The sequence below is a fragment of the Rattus rattus genome, chromosome 4 (assembly GCF_011064425.1).
Source record: "Rattus rattus isolate New Zealand chromosome 4, Rrattus_CSIRO_v1, whole genome shotgun sequence".
NCBI lineage: Eukaryota > Metazoa > Chordata > Mammalia > Rodentia > Muridae > Rattus > Rattus rattus.
Genome location: NC_046157.1, coordinates 168,135,705 through 168,153,207, shown reverse-complemented (window position 1 = coordinate 168,153,207; position 17,503 = coordinate 168,135,705). Strand labels below are relative to the sequence as shown.

The following is a 17,503-nucleotide window of genomic DNA, read 5'->3' as shown; positions in this document are numbered from 1 at the left end:
TATTTTGAATTCTTTCTTTCCAATTTGTATCCCTTTGTCTTCTTTTGTTGTCTGATTCCTCAGGCTAGGACTTTGAGTACTATGTTGAAAAGGTATGGAGAGAGTGGGAAGCCTTGTCTAGTCCCTGATTTTAGTGGGATTGCTGCAAGTTCCTCTCCATTTAGTTTAATGGTGGCTACTGGTTTGCTGTATATTGCTTTTACTCTGTTTAGCAGAGTAATCTGGACCTTGATTTCCTGATCTTTCCAAGACTTTTATCACGAAGGGGTGTTGAATTTTGTCAAAAGCTTTCTTGACATCTAATGTGATGATCATGCAGTTTTTTCTTTGAGTTTTCTTATATAGTGGATTCTTTTATAGATTTCTGAATATTGAACTATCAATGCATCCTGGGGATGAAACCTACTTGATCATGATTGATGATTGTATTGATAGGTTCCTAGATTCAGTTTGCAAGAATTGTATTGAGTAATTTCACATCAATATTTATAAAGGAAATTGGTCTAAAATTTTCTTTCTTTGTTGGGTCTTTTGAGGTTTTGGTGTAAGCATAATTGTGACTTCATAAAAGGAATTGGGTGGGGTTCCTTCTGTTTCTATTTTGTTGAAGAGTTTGGAGAGTATTGGTATTAGGTTTTCTAGGAAGTTCTGATAGAATTCTGCACTAAATACATCTGGTCCTTGGCTTTGTTTCGGTGGGAGACTTAAAATAACTGCTGCTATTTCTTTAGGAGTTATGGGACTGTTTAGCTGGTTTATCTGATCTTGATTTAACTTTGGTACCTGGTATTTGTTTAGAAAATTGTTCATTTCATTCAGATTTTCCAGTTTTGTTGAGTATAGACATTTGTAGTTGTATATGATGATTTTTTTTTGAATTTCCTCAGAATCTGTTATGTTACTCTTTTCATTTCTGATTTTTTTTATTTGGATACTCTCTCTCTGTGCCCTCTGGTTATCTCTCTAAGGCTTTATCCAGCTTGTTAGTAATCTCAAAGATCCACCTCAATGTTTTGTTGATTCTTTGTTTATTTCTTTTTGTTTCTACTTGGTTCATTCCAGTCTTATATTTGATTATTTCCTGCTGTCTATTCCTCTTGCGTCTATTTGCTTCATTTTGTTCTAGAGCTTTTAGGTGTGCTGTCAATCTCCTAGTGTATGCTCTCTAGTTTCTTTTTGGAGGCACTGAGAGCTATGAGTTTTCCTTGTAGCAATGTTTTCATTGTGTCCCATAAGTTTGGGTACATTGTGCCTTCATTTTCATCAAGTTCTAAAGTCTTTAATTTCTTCCTTTATTTCTTCTTTGATCAAGTTATCATTGAGTAGAGCACGGTTTGGGCTTCCTGTAGTTTTTCTTGTTATTGAAGACCATCCTTAGTCCATGGTGATTTGATAGGATGCATGGGATTATTTCAAATTTCTTGTATCTGTGGAGGCTTGTTTATATGGTCAATTTTGGAGATGGTATTATGAGATACTAACAAGAAGTTATATTCTTCTGATTTAGGAAGAAATGTTCTATAGATATATATTAAATCCATTTGGTTCATAACTTCCATTTGTTTCTCTGTGTCTCTGTTCAGTTTCCGTTTCCATGATCTGTCCATTGCCTGGAATGGGGTGTTGAAGCCTCCCACTATTAGTATGACATATAATATGTGCTTTGACCTTTAGTAATGTTTCTTTTATAAATGAAGGTACCCTTGCATTTGGACCAGAGATATTCAGGATTAAGAATACATCTTGGTGGATTTTTATCTTTGATGAGTATAAAGTGTCCTTCCTTATTTTTTTGATGACTTTCGGTTGAAAGTTGATTTTCTTTGATATTAGAATGATATTAGAATTAATCCAGCTTGTTTTGGGGACCATTTGCTTGGCAAATTTTTTTCTAGCCTTTTATTCTGAGGTTGTGTCTGTCTTTGTCACTCACGTGTGTTTCTTATATGAAGGAAAATGCTGGGTCGTCTGTAAGTCACCAGTCTGTAAGTCTATGTCTCTTTATCGAGAAATTGAATCCATTGACATTAAGAGATATTAAGGAATAATACTTATTGCGTCCTGTTATTTTTGTTGTTATAAGTGGAATTATATTTGTGTGTCTCTCTTCTTTTGGGTTTGTTGCAAGAAGATTACATTCTTGCTTTTTCAAGGGTGGAGTTTCCACCCTTGTGTTTTCTATCTATTATCCTTTGTAGGGCTGGGTTTGTGGAAAGATTTGTATAAATTTGGTTTTGTCCTAGAATATCTTGATTTCTTTATCTATATTAATTGTGAGTCTTGCTGGATTCAGTATCCTGGGCTGACAATTGTGTTCTCTTAGGGTCTGTATGACATCTGTCCAGGATCTTCTGGCTTTCATAGTCTCTGGTGGGAAGTTTGGTATAATTAAGAAAGGTCTGCATTTGTATGTTAATTTATATATTAATTAAATTGTCTATTAATTCTTGAAGCAAACTATATGTGGCAAGCATTTTATCCTGATCAGAGTTAGTCTCTTCATTCCAGTGGTTGTTTTCTTTCCTACACAGACAGTTATTTTTTTAAATCATCTCATTTGTTTGCATCTTCTCTCTTTTCTGTTCTTTAGAGGTCATAGACATAAAATGTTATCATTGTTCATGCTGATATAGTGTAGCCTCAATCTTCCATCCTAGCAGACAGAGTTTATGTTATGATGTTCACCTTTTTTTCACCCAAGTTGATGTTCTCTACAGATTGAAAGACAAGTGTGAGTTTATAGTTTTCTGCAAGTAGACATTTATTTATTGAAGAACCTGTCTCTTCTTCAGTGCACATTTTTTGATCATTCATCAAAAATCAACAGGCTATTGATGATTGTCCCTACAGAGTTCTGTCTTTGGTCCATGGTCATGCTTCTTTGTCTACTCTGGTTACCATTATTCTTGATATCAGGTATTCTGACATGTCCACGTGTTTTGCGTTCCAGATTAATTCAGCTTATTGGCATCATGTTTTTATCTTTGGAATTTCAATATTGTTTTTAATAGTTCTCAAATAATACCACTGGTGTTTTATTAAAGTTATATTGAATATATAAATCAATTTTTGTTTTCAGGGTTAATTCTTTATATCATTTTCCTGTAAGTTATTTTCTTTTCTCTGTGTATCTACCTCAATATCTTTAATAGTGTTTTACTATAGAGGCGATTCATTTCCAAGGTTAAACTTATTTCTGGGTATTTTCTTGATTGTTAGCTGTTTTGATTGTGATTACTTTCGTGATTTCTTTCTCAGCAAGTTCATCTGTCTATGCAAATGTGACTATCCTATATAGTTTAATTTTGTACACAACAAATTTTCTGAATTAAGACATCAATTTTAATAATTTATTGATTTTAGGTTTCTCTGCTCATAAAAGCATGTAATCTTTTAACTGTGACAGTTGACCCTGTACCTTGTTATAATACACTATTAATCTAAACCAAACATTGCATTGTGGATTAAAATATAACTACAGAACTGTAAATAACGCAGAAACTTATTTAGCAATGATACCTAAAAAATTTCATGAAGCAAATTGAATCCAAACTACTACTTTCAATAACTACTTTGGTAAATTAACTATGTTAAAATTATAATTCATAAAATGGCTATGTCTATACATAATATACATAGCCCAATAATCTATAAATTCAATGCAATGAGGAATTTATATTTTAAAGAATGCCAAATTCCCCATTTGAATTTAAGTAAACCACAGTTATAGTGTAGACAACTTAATAATTTGTTGTCTATGTGTATACATATGCACATTATAAGAATTATTTGATACATGGTATAAGCAGTGGGAAGAATACATAGTTCAGTGTATGCAATAATAAATATCAGAATACTGACCCTGGAATATTTGTAGTGCATTGAAGAACAAATGAATTTTAGAAAGTTTTAACTAATATAAAACATAAAAATTATGTTAGATAATATAAAGGAAATATATTTCTCTTTTTAATTAATTTGTAGGCAGCACAGTAAACTAGTAATGGTTACCTAAATGCAAGAAGTTAATACTTAGAATATATAGAAAAATTTTAGGTAATAAACACAAAGGAAGTTTAATTGAATAGCATATATAAACACACACTGAACATCTAAATTATAAGAAATATACATGTTTGTGCTTACTGACATGTATGTAGATGTTAACGTATGTTGAGTTTCACATGGAAACATCACCTACATTGTCTATCCAGGTGGCTTCAGGTATGCTTCCTCAGGAGTTATCCGCCTTTATTTCCTTTGTTGAAACATGACCACCCGTAACTTGCTATGTAAACTAAATTAGCTTGCTAATAGTCCTCAGAACCATCCCTTATAACCATCTCTCAGTACTGATATTATGAGTATGTTCCTCTCTTTGTCATTTTAAAAATATGTCTTATGGGGAATGAGTTCAGATCCTTGAGAAATGCAAGGATCTGAGGAATCCTCAACTGAGGAATCTCTCCAGCCCCCAAACTGCTGATATTTTGAAACCACCGAAACACAAAACAAATACTATCTTGTATATGTCTTTGTCACAAAATTTAGAAGCCTACAAATATTAGCCATGACTATCAAATATTTCTAAATATATGGTCTATGCTATGACTGTGTGACAAAAAATAGTACCATAGCATAAAACTGTCTTTCTTATTTATTTTTACATTTTTACAATGATACAAAATTTTATTGAGAGCACTATCATGTACATTTCATTTTATAAATCATCATTGTTTTTTACAATGCACAAAGTACTAGTCATATGTGAGAGTAATTTTAATTAGGTTTTAAAAGTAAAATAGTTTGATAATGAATAGAGAATAATTTTGGATTTTTTTTTACTTTTAAAAATTTAACATTTTACATTCCAAATTTTATTCCTCACCTCTTCCACCCTCCAACTGTTTCACATCTCATACCTTATCCCTGACCACCCATGACTACACAAGGATGTCCCAATCTGCCTCCCCATCAGACCTTTAAAAACCCTGGGTCCTCCAATCTCTTGAGGGTTAGGTGCATCTTCTTAGACTGAACCAAGAGCAGGCAGTCCTCTGCTGTATATGTGTTGGGAGGTGGGCTCATTCAGCTGGTGTATGCTGCCTGGTTGGTGATCCAGTGTCTGAGAGATCTCATGTGTCCAGATTATATTGAGACTGCTAGGCCTCCTATAAGTTGCCCTTCTCTTCAGCTTCTTCCAGCTTTTCCTTAATACAACCACAGGGTTCAGTAGTTTCTGTTCATTGGTTGGGTGCAAATGTCTTCATTTGACTCTTTCAGCTGCATATTGGGACTCACTAAGGACAGTCATGATAGGTCCCTTTGTGTGGGTGCTCCATAGTCTCAGTAATAGTGTCAGGCTTCCCCTTAAACCTGATGTGACTTTGGGCCTGTAGCTAGACCTTCTTTTCCTCAGGCTCTTATCCAATTCCATCACTGAAGTTCTTTCAGACAGGAACAATTATGGGTCAGAGTTTTGACTTTGGGATAGCAACCCCATCCCTCATTTGATGCCCTGTCTTTCTGCTGGAGGTGGGCTTTACAAGTTCCTTCTCTGCACTGTAAGGCATTTCATCTAGGGTCCCTTCCTTTGAGTCTTAAGAGTATCTAACTTCTCAGGTCTTTGGTACATTCTGAAGGGTCCTCCCAAATCCTACCTCCCAAGGTTGCCTGTTTTCGTACTTTCTGCTTGTCCTCATGGCTTCAGTTCTTTTGCCCCACCCAATACTAGACCACCTTCCCCTCTCCTATATGCTCTGTCCCCTTTCCCTCACAGGTTCCTCCTTCCCTTCCACATTGTGGTTGCTTTCTTCTCCCCCCTAAGTGAGACAGAGGTGTCCTTTATTGGGCCCTTCAGCTTGTTGTTTTTTGAGTTCTGTGGACTGTATCGTGGGTATTCTGTAATTTTGGGGGACTAATATCCACTTATTAGTGAGTACCTTTTGTATCTGAGTTAACTCCCTTGGGAAAATATTTTCTAGGTCAATCCATTTGCCTCCAAAACTCAGCATGTCCTCATTCTTAGTAGTTGGATAGTATTGCACTTGTGGTACAAATGGACCACGTTTTCTGTATCATTCTTCTCTCATAGGACGTCTGGGTTGTTTCCAGTGTCTGGCTATTAGAAATAAGGCCACTATGAAAATAGTGGAACACATGCCCTGGGGCATGGTGGGGCATCTTTTGAGTCTATTTCCTAAAATTGTCTTTCTTATAAGTGAAAAATATAAATGAAGCTTATCCTGGTGAGCTTCACATGGGGAGACTAATGTGCTCACAGTGTGAAGGACAGAGTTGTCTAGAGGCTTCTTAACTCTCGTGTTAGCTTTATTAATGAATACTCAGATGTCATCTGTGGGCAACTGTAAGGCCTTCTCACGCTCAGTGACTTAATGCTAGAATTGTACACCTCTGCAAGGGCCTGCAAAACTATAATGTTCTGATGGAACTTGGTGTAAACATTTTTTTCATTAGGAAACTGAGTTCTCTAAAACCGAGTTATTAGTACAAAAAGACAACCTGAATCAAATTCTGGACCCAATTTGGAAATGAATTACTCATAAACATTTTATCCAAATGTCCTCACGAAGATACAGAATTCTAAAGCTATTCTGGCAAGGTAAATCAGGATCATACACATACAAGTTTTGTTATGTAACCATATTTGTGACATTTGTGAGTTAAAAATGACATAAATATTTAATCCTATTAGATCCAATAAATACAGTGAAATCACATCATGCCAAATTAGAGACTACTTACCAGTTGAGATAGGAAAATGCTTAAATGGGAACATATCTAATAAGATTCTGAGAAATACTTTCTCCAAGCTACCTGATCCATAGGTAAAAGCTATATTTGCAATAAAGGAAAATGAAATTACATGTCTTTTATGGAATGTGCCTAATAGTGAATTATATAGTTTTTCATAATTATAAACATTACATTTAGACTATAGAAAGACAGTGCTGCACGTGATGAGGTAAAATCATTGTGAAATGATCTTTTCTGTTTCAGTGTCTACTGAGGAATCCACTGGTGCTGACCCAGACATTCTGCCAAGTCACAAAGTCTCTGACTCTTAATTCATCTGGATATTTTTTACCCAAATTTTTACAAAGTCACTTTTTAATAGTACCAACAAATGCCTCTGTCTTCACAGGTAGATACTACTTCTTACTGTGCTTATTTCAAGATTATCACATTGTGCATGTTTTAGTGTGACATATATTAAAAAATATGTAAACAATGTCATGTAAGGAGAAGACAGAAAGTAAAACATACTTGAGTGCCATTTGCTAAAACTATCAAAACAAGAACATTCCCAACACCACATAAATATTTTTAATACATAAAATTTCACAGTGATTTATGTATAGTTCCTTTTTCCTGCCTCCCTTTATACATACCTGCCCATTTCCTTTCCCCTCTTGTTTAAGAAACAACTCTTTGCAAGCCACAGTATATCCTTCTTTTAACTTCTTCTACACCTTTTACCTTGTAGTCAAAGTACAAGTGTTCTTCTTGTATTTTTTAAGTACTCAGTCTATAGTCGATGTTTTTCTAAAATATGCACATTGACTACTGATCTTTCTAATTCTTTGACCAGAAACTGTATGATTCAGATTTGTTTGAACTTAATCCATTGTAATTATTCTGGGCAATTATTCATTGTAATATTTCTTCTTATCTGCCAAAGTGGAGTAGGAATTTGTAATCCTAATAAGCCCATATGAAAAGACATGCAATCCACGCATTTTATTTACTAGCCATATACCTAGGTTGAGCAAATCTAGGGCTATAGTAACATTTCCCCAGGTATAAAAATCCTTGGTCCTTGTTGTTTCTCCTGGCTATGCAGTTCTGATCTAGGGCTCCTTCTCTCCTTCCCCCTTTCTCCATGCAACCCCCTCTTTCTATCATGTAGTTCCCCCCTTTTTAATCCATTACCCAATAACAGCCTCTAGCCTTTTATTAAATGTGGGACACAGCTCATATGGCATTATTTGAGTACATTAGGATCTGCTGATCGGGGCAATCACATCTTGAGGAAAAAGTATTTAGAATTAGAAGATAAAAAATATCAGAAACATCAGATAAGCCCACTATACCAGAAAAAGCCCACTCTTTTGTAATACAGTTATTTACATATTATTATACTAAGAGATATAATAGTATATTTAATATTAATTTTCTAAACAATGTCATAATCTCTAAGCCCACTAATATTACTTCATGCCTATTTGTAAAAGGTGTTCTATGTTTGTCACTGAAGAGCAGTTGCTATTGTATACACTGTCAATCTTAAAAGTGTATTGAGAGTTTGACTCTCTGAAAGACACGGTAAGTGAAGTATTTAAATGTTTTAGAATTAATCAAAATTTGATTAACATAATAGTTCATTTTAGGCTACAAAGTCAAGCAGGCATATTACAGTGGTTAGTGTAAAGAGTGAAAGAATAAAAGTATTTATATTGATCTTTAAATAAACACAGAACCAAGAGATAAGAAAAAGTGAATATAAAGTATGTGAGAAAAACAAAGCCATAAAAAATAAAGCAAATCTAAAGCCAGTTATTAACAAGTGCAGAAGCCTTGATCATTATTGAGTATTCTTTTCCTTTTTCACCACCAATTTCCCATTAATATCTTCATCTCTTCATATACTCTATTAAATAAGCTTCAAAAGAAGGGATGTATTAACAATTACATGCTATACTCTGGCTTATAAGGATGAACTCTAAGTGAGTTTTGTTATCAACAGCAGTGACATAGACTCTTTTTTTTTTTCATCTTTATTAACTTGAGTATTTCTTATTTACATTTCGATTGTTATTCCATTTCCCAGTTTCCAGGCCAACATCCCCCTAACCCCTTCCTCTTCCCTTCTCTATGAGTGTTCCCCTCCCCATCCTCCCCCATTACCACCCTCCCCCCAACAATCACATTCACTGGGGGTTCAGTCTTGGCAGGACCCAGGGCTTCCTCTTCCACTGGTACTCTTACTAGGCTATTCATTGCTACCTATGCGGTTGGAGCCCAGGGTCAGTCCATGTATAGTCTTTGGGTAGTGGCTTAGTCCTGGAAGCTCTGGTTGGTTGGCATGTCTGCAGTGTTTTCAGGCTTCTATGCCAAAGCTTTAGTTTTGTCAAGCATCCAATAGTAAGTTAGTATTGCATTTTGTCATTGGGCTGTAGTTTTCTGAGGAAGTCCCTGGAAGAAACTTTCTCCATTATTCAGAGGTCTGTCACTCAAGAAAGTTATCTGAGTGGTGGCACCTCACGATAGACTCTTAAAGGAAACCCAGTGATACCTTAATGTAGACTTTTAGCAGAAAATGCCCCCTTCTATTCCAAGCAGCTATGAATTGCAAATAGCTATCACATTAATATGGTGGCCAACTCCTATTTACATGTTTAGACATTTTCTCTTTGTGGTTAATCACTGTTCTGGCTTCTTGTACTCTTTCTGATTCCTCCTCCACAATGATCCCTGAAACTTGGGAAGAGGGTCTGCTGTGCATATGTTCCATTCCGAGCTGAACATTCTTCAGTTTCTTTCTCTGGATCTTGGCCATTGTGGGCCTCTGTGTTAGTCACAATCTACTATAGATAGAAAATAATTGAGTGACTGTTTAGAGATACGTTAATCTTTGGTATAATAATAAATCATTAGAACATGAATTAATGGTATATCCAGTCAGACAAATAATAGTAGTAGCTTCTTCAGTATGGACTGTGATCTGTTCAGGCACATGATTTACATGGGCATACCTGGCCAATCATTATCTAGTTCTCAGGGTTAACATCTGGGTGTACCGAATGATTCCTTTTTTCCTTCAGGAGCATGTATAGCACCTTCCATATTACAAAAGATATATAGTCAGTAGCAGTTGATTTCTCTATGTTCGATTGGTCAAGTCTCTGATGTCTTCTACAATGTGGATTTATTGTCAAGACTGGTGAGTGACCAAGAAAAATGACAATAATCTGATGTTTCTTGTATTGGTGGTTTGAAGCCACATTGTCAACTATTCTAGAGAACATAGCACATTTTCCTCAGAAACAGTTCCCCACAACGGGATGTTAAAGGGATCAGGTGATATTTGTACAGGTAGTGAATCACAGCAAATAAAACAGAAACAAAACAAAACAAACAAAAACAAATCTAAACCCTGGACTTTGAGAATCCAAACTTTGTATAATGGTCACGAGCTCTGCTTGTCCTTTATTTCAAAGGAAAACATTCTTACATTAGTCAACATTTTTTGCACTACCATCTGGCTCCCAGGAATTAGTGGTATGCATCTTTACTTGTTGAACTATTTTACTAGCCCTAAAGTTATATTCTTCTCTTTACCTTGATTTGGTGAAGATTTTAACTAATTTGTTTGTTAGAATGGCGTAGGATGCAGTAGAGACTGTTTCTTAACTTGAACTTGGTCTGGAGATGAGTCTAATTTTCAGTCTTCCTCCTCTGATATTTAGGTGTGCTCTGCCCTACCCAGTTTAATCAGTTTTGGCTCACTTTATCAAGCTTTTAATTTCTATTCTTTGTATTATTTTTTCAGTCTGTCTCTATTGAGTTTTCTCTCATTTTAAATTAAACCCATCAACTCATTCTGTGGTGGTTTGAATAGGAATAGCACACATGGGGCAAGTGTTTGAATGCTTGGCTCATAGGCAGTGGCACTTTTAGGAGGTGTGGCCTTGTTGGTAGGTGGAGCCTTGTTGGATGAAGCTGTCACTAGAGGGCTGTGTTTGAGGTCTCAGAAGCACAAGCTAGGCCTATAATCACTTTCAATTCTGCTGCCTTCTGATCCAGATGTAATACTTTCAGCTCCTTTTTTTATCATCTTGTCTACCTATGTGCTGCCAGGCTTCCTTCCATGATGATAACGAACTCAGAAACTATAAACCATTTCCAGTTAATTCTTTTAAAAGAGGTTGCCATGGTCATGGTGTCTCTGCACAGCATTAGAAACCCTAAGACACACTCATACTCTTCATGTGTTATATGTTGCTGCTTTTCAACTTTTTTTCATATTGAGGTTTCCACATGATTTTTAATGGACAACTCTTTACCTTATATGGCAGTCTTCATGATATGATGGATTCTTCTTGCAGTGGACTTGGATAATGAGTGTCTCACATAAGGTTGTATGAACTCTTTAACAGAATATCTTTATAGGTCTTTTGTTTGTGACCACAGTTTTTCAACAGAGGTTACCATGTCGAAATAGAAGTATATCAGCATTTCTGTAATATTGAAAACATAGACAAACTCTGCCATTTCGGGCAGATGTGTAGGCATCATAAGTTGTGATACACATGCTCAATGGTGAAGTAATAAGAATGAAGAAGAAAAGAATGAGAAGAATAAAGAGAAGAGAGAAAACAATCTAACTGAGGATAAATGTAAGAAAAAAGAAATATAAATGCAATATTAAAAAGTAAATAGATCACAGCTCCCTGTACACAAATCCCATGAGAGAGAGAGAGAGAGAGAGAGCTGAATTCCTAGAAGTGTGGACAATCCTGGGATCACAGGACAGACCACTTCTGCCCACATCCCTGGACAAATAGGAAACTGCACAGTGCCTCTAGATATGGAAATATAGAATCAGTCAGCTGCAGAAACCTTCTGTGCCTGGAAATGAACTGAAATTGTCACACAGCTCCCTGCACCCAAATCCTTTGAGTTACAGATCTAGACCCTCAGAATTATGGACACTCAGAGGAGACAACTATTTTCTGCGCACATTCCTGACCCAAGAGGAAATAGCCTGTGTCATCTGTTCCACCTGGGTACAGGGACCTAGGATCAATCAGGGGCAGGACCCTTCCTGTTTCTGCTTGCACTGAGAACTGAAACCAAGTTGCTAGGAGTGCCTACACACCTGAAGGCAGAGCTGCTGACACAGGACTGCTGACACACGGGCCTAGGAGTGTTAAGCCACTGGCAGAGACAGGAATACAAGCTAATACCAGAGACAACCTGATGGCGAGAGGCAAGCACGGGAACCTAAGCAACAGAAACCAAGACTACTTGGCATCATCAGAGCCCAGTTCTCCCACCAAAGCCAATACTGGATATCCAAACAAACAGGAAAAGCAAGATTTAGATTTAAAATCATATTTCATGATGATGATAAAGGGCTTTAAGGAGAACATAAATAACTCCCTTAAAGAAATACAGGACAACACAAGGAAACAAGTAGAAGCTCTTAAAGAGGAAACACAAAAATCCCTTAAAGAATTACAGGAAAATACAATCAAACTAGTGAAGGAATTGAACAAAACCATCCAGGATTTAAAAATGGAAATAGAAACAATAAAGAAAGCACAATAAAGGGAGACGACACTGGAGATAGAAAACCTAGGGAAGAGATCAGGAGTCATAGATGCAAGCATCAACAACAGAATACAAGAGATAGAAGAGACTATCTCAGGGGCATAAGATAGCATAGAAAATATCCATACAAATGTGAAAGATAATATAAAATGCAAAAAACCCCTCCTAGCCCAAAACATCCAGGAAATCCAGGGCACAATGAGAAGATCAAACATAAGTATAATAGGTATAGAAGAGAGTGAAGACACCCAAAACAAAAGTCCAGTAAATATCTTCAACAAAATTATAAAAGAAAAAATAATTCATTCCCTAACCTAAGGAAAGAGATGCCCATAAACATACAAGAAGCCTACAGAACTCCAATTGGATTGGGGCAGAAAAGAAATTCCTCCTGTCACATAATAGTCAAAACACCAAATGCACAAAACAAAGAAAAAAATATTAAAAGCGCTAAGCGAAAAAGATCAAGTAACATGTAAAGCCAGACCTATAAGAATTACTCCGGATTTCTCACAGAGACTATGAAAGCCAGAAGATTCTGGACAGATGTCATACAGACCCTAAGAGAACACAAATGCCAGCCCAGTCTATTAAATCCAGCAAAACCCTCAATTTAACAAAGATGGAGAAACCAAGATATTCCATGAAAACCAAATTTACATAATATCTTTCTACAAATCCAGCCTTACAAAGGATAGTACATGGAAAACTCTAACACAAGGAGGGAAACAACACTCTACTAAAAGTGTAATTAATCTCCTTGCAATGAAACCAAAGGAAAAGAGACACATAAACAGACATATAAACAGACATATAAACAGACATATAAACAGAGCTCCACCTCTAACAATGAAAATAACAGAGTAACAATCACTATTCCTTAATATCTCTTAATATCAATGGACTCAGTTCCCCAATAAAAGACATAGACTAACAGACTGGATATGCAAAGAGGACCTAGCATTTTGCTGCATACAGGAAACACATTTCAGAGACAAAGACAAAAACTCCCTCAGAGTCAAAAAGTCTGGAAAATAATTTTTGAAGCAAATGATCTGAAGAAACTAGCTGGAGTAGCCATTCTAATATCAAATAAAATGAACTTTCAACCAAAAGTCATCAAAAATGTTAAAGAAGGACACTTCATATTCATCAAAGGAAAAATCCACCAAGATGAACTTTCAATCCTAAATTTCTATTCTCTAAATGCATAAAAGAAACCAGAAAGCTCAAATCACACATCGCACCTCACACAATAATAGTAGGAGATTTCAACACCCCACTCTCATCAATGGACTGTCGGTCATGGAAACAGAAATTAAACAGAGACATTGAGAACTAATGGCAGTTATGAACCAAATGGACTTAACAAATATTTATAGAACATTTTATCCTAAAACAAAAGGCTGTACCTTCCTCTCAGGACCTCATGGTATGCTCTACAAGAATGGCCGTTTAATCAGCCACAAAACAGGCCTCAACAGATGCAGGAAGATAGAAATAATCCTATGTATCCTATCAGATCACCATGGACTAAGGCTGGTCTTCAATAACAATAAAAATGACAGAAAGCCCACATATACATGGAAATTGAACAATGCTCTACTGAATGATAACTCTGTCAAGGAAGTAATAAAGAAATTAAAGACTTTTTAGAATATAATGAAAATGAAGTCACAACATACCCACACTTATGGGACACAATGAGCAGTGCTAAGAGGAAATCTCATACCTCTGAGTGCCTGCAAAAAGACATAAGAGACAGCATATATCAGGAGCTTGAAAGCACACTTAATGCTCTAAAACAAAAAGAAGCAAATACATCTCAGAGGAATAAAATGCAGGAAACAATCAAACTCAGGGCTGAAATCAACAAAGTAAAAATAAAAAGGACTATACAAGGAACCAACAACATCAGAAGCTGGTTCTTTGAGAAAATCAACAAGATAGATAAACCCTTAGCCAGACTAACAAGAGGGTTCAGAGATTATATCCAAATTAACAAAATCAGAAATGAAAAGAGGATATAACAACACGATTTACGGAAATTCAAAAAATCTTCAGATTCTACTACAAAAGCCTATATTCAACAAAACCTGAAAATATGGAGTAAATGGTCCATTTTCTAGACAAATATCAGGTACCAAAATTAAATCAGGATCAGATAAACCATTTAAACAACCCCATAACTCCTAAGGAAATAGAAACAATTATTAAAAGTCTCCCAACCAAAAAGAGCCCAGGACAAGATGGGTTTAGTGCAGAATTCTATCAGACCTTCATAAAGACCTTATACAAATACTGTCCAAACTATTCCACAAAATAGAAACAGATGGATCACTACCAAATTACTTGTATGAAGCCAAACTTATGCTTATACCTAAACCACACAAAGACCCAACAAAGAGAGAGAACTTCAGACCAATTTTTCTTTTATTTATGCAAAAATACTAAATAAATTTCTCACAAACTGAATCTAAGAACACATCAAAACAACCATCCATCATGATCAAGTAGGCTTCATCCCAGCGATGCAGGGATGCTTCAATATCTGAAAATCCATCAACATAATGCACTGTTGTAAAATTGTAAAAAATTGGCTAACATTATCCCCAACTAGTTCTGGCACTGCAGTGTCCCAAGGTGTCTGGTAGACATCTTCATCTCAGTCAGGAAAACTTCTCACACCCTTTTCTCCATCACATATAATGCTGCTGATGGCTTCTCTCTGAGCCTGGCAATAATCTCTTTACCTATAGTTCCCAAGGCAGGCTGCTGCCATGCCAGAAATATACATCTCAATTCTGTGGTGGCTTACTGCCCCAGTCTCCACATACCCTCTTAAACTTAATTCTCCACAAGAAAGAACACACAACATGATAAACTCTGATCCAATTTATAAGACATAATTTCCTACATAACATATAAAGCCCTGTACACATTCATCCCTGAAGAATCTTCACAACAACCTGTAAATACACAAAGTGGAATCTTGACAACAGACTCCATGTTCTCTGAGACTTCCTCTGCCACCTCCTTCTGTTCTAGTCTCCTCTTCTCTCCAACTTTTCTCTTGCCCATCCTTCCTTCCTTATCCAATGACAGCCTCTTCCTATCTTGTACCTGCCTTCATTTCTATAACATCCTATAATCCACTATCTAAGCAAACTCAAAGGAAAAAAAAACATGACCATTTCACTAGATGCTGAGAAAGCATTGACAAAATTCAACACTCCATCTGCTAAAAGTCGTGGAAAGATTAGAAATTCAAGGTCCATACCTAAATATAGTAAAAGTAAAATATAACAAACCAGTAGCTAACATAAAATGAAATGGAGAGAAACTTGAAGAAATCCCACTAAAATCAGGGACTAGAAAAGGCTGCCCATTCTCTCCCTAATTATTCAATATAGTACTTGAATTCCTACACAGAGCAATCAGACAACAATAGGAGATGAGATACAAATTAGAAATGAAGCATTCAAAATATCACTATATGCAGATGATATGATGGTATAGTTAAGTGACCCCAAAAGTTCCACCAGAGAATTACGAAGCCTCATAAACAACTTCAGAAAATGGCTGGGTATAAAACTCAAACAAATCAGTAGCCTTCCTCTACTCAAAGAATAAACAGGCTGAGAAAGAAATTAGGTAAATGACACCTTTCACAATAGTCCCAAATAATATAAAACATGTTGGTGTGACTCTAACCAAGCAAGTGAAGGATCTGTATGACAAGAACTTCAAGTCTCTGAAGAAAGAAATTGAAGAACAACTCAGAAGATGGGAAGACCTCCTATACTCATGGATTGGCAGGATTAATATAGTAAAAATAGACATTTTGCCGAAAGCAATCTATAGATTCAATTCAATGCAGGCTTCATCAAAATTGCAACATAATTCTTAATAGTGTTGGAAAGTGCAATTTGCAAGTTCATTTGGAATAACAAAAGACACAAGATAGCGAAAAGTATACTCAACATTAAAAGAACTTCTGGGGGAATCACCATCTCTGACCTCAAGCAGTATTACAGAGCAATAGTGATAAGAAATTTATGGTATTGGTACAGGGAGGTATATTAGTGGAATAGAATTGAAGACCCAGAAATGAACCCATACACCTATCACCTCTTGATCTTTGACAAAGACTTAAAACCACCCAATAGAAAAAAGAGGATTTTCAACAAATGGTGATCTTTCAACTCGAGGTCAACATGTAGAAGAATGCAAATCAATTTTTATTGCCCTGCACAAAGCTTAAGTCCAAGTAGATCAAGGACCTCCACATCAAACCACATACACTCAAACTAATAGCAGAAAAAGTGGGGAAGAGTCTTGAACACATGGGCACTGGAAAAATTTCCTGAACAAAACACCAATGGCTTATGCTCTAAGATCAAGAATCAACAAATGGAACCTCCTAAAACTTCAAATCTTCTGTAAGGCAAAGGGCACTGTCATTAAGGACTAAATGGTAACCAATAGATTAGGAAAAGATCTTTACCAATCCTACATCTGATAGAGGGCTAATATCCAAAATATACAAATAATGGAAGAAGTTAGACTCCAGAGAACCAAAAACCCCTATTAGAAAATGGGATGCAGAATAAAACAAAGAATTCTCAGCTGAGGAATACTGAATGGCTGAAAAATACCTAAAGAAATGTTTAGTATCCTTAGCCATCAGGGAAATGCAAATCAAAACAACCCTGAGATTCTACCTCACACCAGTCAGAATGGCTAAGAAAAAATATAAGCTGTTACAATCACTCTGGAAATCAGTATGGAGGTTCCTCAGAGAATTGGACATTACATTACCCAAGGAAACTGCTATATCATTCCTAGGCATATACCCAAAAGATGCTCCGACATATAACAAAGACACATGCTCCACTATGACATAGCAGCCGTATTTATTTTAGCCAGAAGCTGGAAACAAAGAGATTCCCTTCAACAGAGGAATGGATACAGAAAATGTGGTACATCTACACAGTGGAGTACTACTCAACTATCAAAGGCAATGACATCTTGAAATTCATAGACAAATGGACAGAACTAGAAAATATGATCCTGAATGAGGTAACACAAGTACAGAAGAACACATATGGTATACACTCACTGACAAGTGGTTATTATCCCAAAA

At 36.0% G+C, this 17,503-nt stretch overlaps 1 protein-coding gene across 1 annotated transcript in view; it reads left to right on the top strand.

Moving 5' to 3' along the window:
- The window catches only part of Slco6a1 (solute carrier organic anion transporter family member 6A1), a 97,234-nt gene that overhangs the window by 46,493 nt on the left and 33,238 nt on the right, over positions 1 to 17,503 (top strand). Inside the window, exon 7 of the mRNA XM_032899783.1 lies at positions 7,021 to 7,165. Within this exon, the coding sequence (XP_032755674.1) occupies positions 7,021 to 7,165 (145 nt within the window). The remainder of the gene's footprint in view (positions 1 to 7,020; positions 7,166 to 17,503) is intronic.